The 5,457-nt window shown below is 44.3% G+C and overlaps 1 protein-coding gene across 1 annotated transcript in view; it reads left to right on the forward strand.

The window, feature by feature from the left end:
* LOC106519498 (juxtaposed with another zinc finger protein 1) overlaps nucleotides 1-5,457 on the forward strand; it is a 13,890-nt gene continuing 8,433 nt past the window's right edge. Inside the window, exon 1 of the mRNA XM_014011206.1 lies at nucleotides 1-307. Coding sequence (XP_013866660.1) covers nucleotides 193-307 — 115 coding nt within the window. The 5' untranslated portion in view covers nucleotides 1-192. The remainder of the gene's footprint in view (nucleotides 308-5,457) is intronic.

Below are 5,457 nucleotides of genomic sequence, written 5' to 3' on the forward strand. Positions count from 1 at the left end.
GCTGCATCCCGCCGCTGTCCGGTCTGGCCGCCCGGTGTCTGCTCCGCCGCGCTCTGCCCCGCTCCCACCCCCGGACCCGAAGCCTCCTCCTGCCTCCTCGTTCACTACCCACCCGGCTCCCCCGGACCCCCACCACCCCCCAAAGCCTCTCCTCCTTCCACCCGGTGAATGCACCACCAGGCGCCGTGAAACATGACTGGCATCGCCGCCGCTTCTTTCTTCTCCAATTCCTGCAGGTTCGGGGGCTGCGGTCTCCAGTTCGAGTCTCTCGCCGAGCTCATCGTCCACATCGAGGACAACCACATCGGTGAGTTGGGGCCGCCGGAGCTCGGCGGCTAGCTGGAGGCTGCTGCTAGCTAGGTCCTAGCTAGCTCGGCTGTGCAAACCGCTATTCCTGCACGTCGTCGAGGCTCGCCGTGAGTGCGAGTTCCTCAGCGGCTTAGACTTGAGTTATTATGAAAATAGATGTGTTTCATGTGAATTCGGGTATGTTTTTTATTAGAGGACGCCAGTGGTTTTGCAGCGGTGGGCCGTTTAGGTCTGATAGGTGTAGCATCCCGGAGCAGGCAGCGGTTTTTCAGCTAACGCCGCTGATGAGTCCGTGTTTACATTTCCAGGCCTGCTGATACAGCACAGCTCATCCCCCCTCTGCCCGAGCACTGAGCTGCTGAAAGAGAAATCACTGACTTGTTTGGCCTTATGTTCCTCCTCATGGCATTTCTGTCAGAATTAACATTTCCTCTAAAACCACTGGCACTAGTACATCAGTTTAGAGAGTTGTATTAGAAGACATGCAGTCAGATTTTTCTCAACTTGTTGCTCATTATTGTTAGATTTTCTTTTAATTAGTTTACTCTTCTGCTGTAGAAATAAATAAAGGAATGCAGGCATTGCTGCATTAGTGACAACTGAATTAGCAGTAGTGCAAACAACGTGGTTTTGCATGGTTAATTGATAACATATTAGTAAAACAGATTAAATTAATTGCTTCTTTTTTGTTACTCAGGAAAAACAGCATTCAGACTGTAATCAGTAATATTTAACAAGCATTACACAACTTTTGAAAGTATAAACTTAACCATTATCCAGCACAGTAGATTAAACTTTAATCCAGTATAAAAGATGGTTAAACAGAGGTGTGCATTGAGCAAAAAACAGGATACTGTTTGGGAGAAAACTATCTGCCCCGATCATTATTTGTTGCATCCATCTATCCTCATGAGGCTGTTTGTTGGATGGAGGTGAAGGGGTAAAATGGATGCTTCATTGAGCCAGTCTCCATGGCAACTGGGCTGTCTCTGAGGGTTGAGGTGGGGGCAGTGTGTTGGCTGAGTTATTGCACACCTGCTGTCTCACTAACAAAGAGCGCTGCGGAGCCGCCAGCGGTGGTGATAACAGGCCATGTGACGTCACGCCACACAAGGGAYGGACATGTTTAAAATATGGGTCGTGTTGTGGACAGTGGGGGTTAAACGTGGAGCAGAGGATGACTTGGACTACATTCTTCTTCCTCACATGCTCCGTGGATATTTAAATATGGGATAAAATTTGTGTTGACCTGCTTTTRTTCCAATCTATAGTTTTTTTAACGCAGTCAATGAATTAGTGATAAAAATTTATATATTTTCCTTCAACCCTAAAGCCAAAAAATGCATCAAACGTTAATAAATGCCCCATCTGGCTTTTAGCTTGACCTTTGGCTCCAACTGTCAGCTTAGCAGATTGGCGTTTTACGAGCCAGATCGCCTGGATTAATGGATTCCCTCTCTGCACGCCTTATACCAGCGGCAGTGTCAAGATCATAGAGTCTAATCAATATTGCTTCAAGGATCAGTTGGTACAAGGACCACTGTGACAAATAGAGGGGGTTTTTCAGGTGAGTTTGAGAGGAGGAGGAGTGAGCGATGTTTGACTTTGAGCCATTTTGTCTCCTAAAGTAAGGAAGTGATGCACGATCGTAATCAAATGATAAGCTATTGTGATCCTTCTATTTACATCTATTTACATGTGTGGCAAAAGACTGTTTGTGGATAACAGATACATCCATTGTCATTCATGCATTTGTTTATATAGTTTATTGAAGTACATCCAGAAAGTATGAATCTTTTATTTTGCAGGTGCTACAAGATGTGAGTTGTGCTACAAGTGAGAATCAGAGTGCCGAAATCACTGAAGCTGTGCCAGAGAAACATTCAGCCATGGCTGCAGTCTGTGCTGCCCTCTTGTGGCAGGGCACATGCTTTTCATTAGCTGAAAAAAATAAAATAAAGCAAAGTTCTAGTTAAAGTCAGTAACTTCACTCTAGTTTGGACACAAAATAACTGGCATCAAACCAATCAGATGAGCATATTCTGGTCGTTACCGTGAGACAACTGTCTTCAGCGCTGACCTCATCCCAGGTGAAATGATTGCATGCTTTCAGTGACAATCCCCCCCCCCACCCCCCACCCCCAATTTAGATCACAGCTGAATGCAAGAGGATGTGTCTCAGGTGAACTTTGTTGAATGTGCGGCGCTGTAGTCGTCGTCGAACGCCTTTGTGCTGTGAGCCTAGGTAAGGCCTGAGGAATGTGATGATGTCAGGCTGCGTGCTGCTGCTCACAAAGGCAGCTAGTTGTGTTCTCACCTGCACAAGCACGTACCTGCCCCTTCCTTCAGCAGAACAGGAAGGGGGCAGACAAACAGGGAGCTTTTAACAAAGCAAAAAACAAAAAAAAAAAATCTGGGTTAAAATACATGGAAATACCAAACATGTCTGTTTTATTTGTAGATGGATTAGCTTATGTTGGTTGTTGTTGTTGCTTGTTTTATGCCTGGAATCAAAAGTGCAACTATAGCTGGAAATGGGGAATTTAATTTTGCCAGGTGACATCAGCATTATGAATACAAAGCCAAATGCTACATTTTAGTTTTAAGCTAGATAAAACCAGAGAATCAACTTTATTTGAATAACATTATTATTTTATTATACTCTAAGAGAAGTTGAATTGTATTTTTCATACAGAAAACAAATCTTCAGCTGGCAGTACTCACYCCATGAGCTGCTTCTTATTGCAGCAAGGCTGAAAAAGTCTTTGACACTGTTGCAGCACATTTGATAGGGGTGTTGTTACCAGCTGTTTCTCAGAAAGATGGTCACTGGATGGCCTCCTGGGATGATGGATTACATCCATCCCACCAACCTTGTTTAGCTGGGGAGTAGGGGCCTACATCCCCAAGAATGCTGTGTGGTTCTGGATCAGAGTTCAGTGAAATTATGAACATCAGATGTATTTTTTATTGATATTGATCACATGTCTATCGCAATAGATACCATTTTTAGTGCCTAGCCCTAGGTATGAGAAATGGATGAAAGACTCATAATTTCAGCTTTTCCAAAACTTACAGTAGAGCTGGGCGAGATGATCAAAATTTTATATCACAGTATTTTCAACATTTTCACTGGTTTCACGGTATTTGACGGTATTTTTCTTTTCATCACAGCTCAGCTGATAATAAAATGTACAAACCCTGCTTATTGACTTTATTTTCTTTTACTGTACCTCTGTCTGTGTCGCTGTTTCCCTCCTCTGTGTCTGTTCTTCTCTGTCTGGTGGTTGGAGACAGTAGTCACGCATTTTGGTCCAGTCATGGAAGGTGGAGGGTTAAGAAAAGATTGTGATCAGGTTTATTGTTTTATGTTATTTATTAAAGCTYATMASCACGACTCACCTTGCACACCAGTCAATTCCAACTCCACTACGAACTACTTCCTGCAGGCTTTTCACAAGAGAACCACGTTAAGTCTCCATCAGCATAACGTCTCCATATTAACTAACTGCGTTAAATCTAACTGTGCACGTCACTGAAGAGGTGTTTAATACATTCAGCGACGGCGAAAACGGGATGTTTTTTTAAACRTCAGTCAATATAAGCAGCGGAATCGCCACCCACGGCTGCAACTAGCTGCTCCAAACATTAGCATGCTAACGCACACAGCGGTGCAGCAAGGAAAAATGTCCTCCGGGAAACAACAGTTCACTGGCGGCCGCGACGAAACGTTCCGCTATTTAAACCGGAATGTCCGGTATTCAGAAAATTCATATCATAACAAAAATAAAAAYCGGTATTCGGTACAAAACGGTATACCGCCCAGCACTAACTTACAGTGAAGCATTAAGCTTGATACACGATCAGTTTTACTTTAATTCAAACCTTCATGCATGTAACCAAAAAATCACTCTCAAAAAACTTAAAGACTCTGTTGTGATCACCGTCCAGGATGATAGATCTCTTTATGTAAAGTTGTGCCAGGCCAACCTTTGAAAGACATTTATTTCAGCCACTTGAATCTGAAATTTCATTCCTTCAGTCATTACATATGGATGGATAACCTACTGAACTTCATAGCTTTGGTTAAATAATTGTGGACTTTATTGCTAGTTTTATCTATAAGAGGCTTTAGACCAGTGGTAGGCAGGTTGTCCTCCAGTCAGAGGATTTGGCCTTTGATCCTCTGCCATAATTTGACCTATTGATCTTTATTTTCAGTAGTTGTATAAAGCTAATAATACCTGAGGTCTGAAGTGGGAGGACCCAGCAGCCATGTCTAGATGCCAGATTGCTTCCCACCCCACCTTTAGAGGTGTGACACAGGATGTTTGTGCATGTGTAATGGTGTGTTCACCACACTTCCTGAATGACCTGTGAGGGTGTAGCAGAGCAATTACTAAACTGGCATCCCGAACTGGAATCTGCAGAGCCTCTCTTTTCACCCTCCGCAAATCAAACACACACACACACACACACACACACACAGCCTATCAGAAGTCACAGGGACCAGAGTCCCCCCAACCCGCTGCAAAAAAACAAAAAAAAAAAAAAAAAAAAAAGGCACTGTGAAGTGTAATTACAAAGAAGTATATCCACCCCGCCCCAACCCCCCTCTGCTCTCGCTCCTCCTCTCTTCTCCCTCCGTCCGGTTGCCTGCTGCTCTGCAAACACGTTAAAATGCTCTCTGTGGCTTAATTAGCAGGCTGCACAACAAGCCATGCATTCTTGGTCTGGTTTCAGCACATACGCGCATTAAGGCACAGATGCAAACATCAAAACTCCGCACTAGTGACAGGACATTGTCAGCAGGGGGCAGCAGAGGTCTTCGGTTGCAGGTTGGAAGAAAGCATCTGTTGAGTTGCTTCTCAGTGCCAAGCATGTCGGTTGGATTTGAATTGAAGTTCATTAGATATGTTGCATTGAAATCCACCTGAACACGTAGCGGCCGGCTAAAACTGCACATAAAGAAGTAGATAAAGTCCAATTTGAGAAGAACGCACCCAATTTGCAGGTCCTCCAGCAGCTTCAGGATTCAGCAGCGGTTTAACTTCCTGTCCTGCTGGATGAGCGGAAGTCGTAAAGACGGTGAACATTTCCAGCAGCTCTTGCTCTCTCGCACCTGGCTCACGCCTTTACCACTAACAC

Source organism: Austrofundulus limnaeus, unplaced genomic scaffold (assembly GCF_001266775.1).
Source record: "Austrofundulus limnaeus strain Quisiro unplaced genomic scaffold, Austrofundulus_limnaeus-1.0 Scaffold78, whole genome shotgun sequence".
Taxonomy (NCBI): domain Eukaryota; kingdom Metazoa; phylum Chordata; class Actinopteri; order Cyprinodontiformes; family Rivulidae; genus Austrofundulus; species Austrofundulus limnaeus.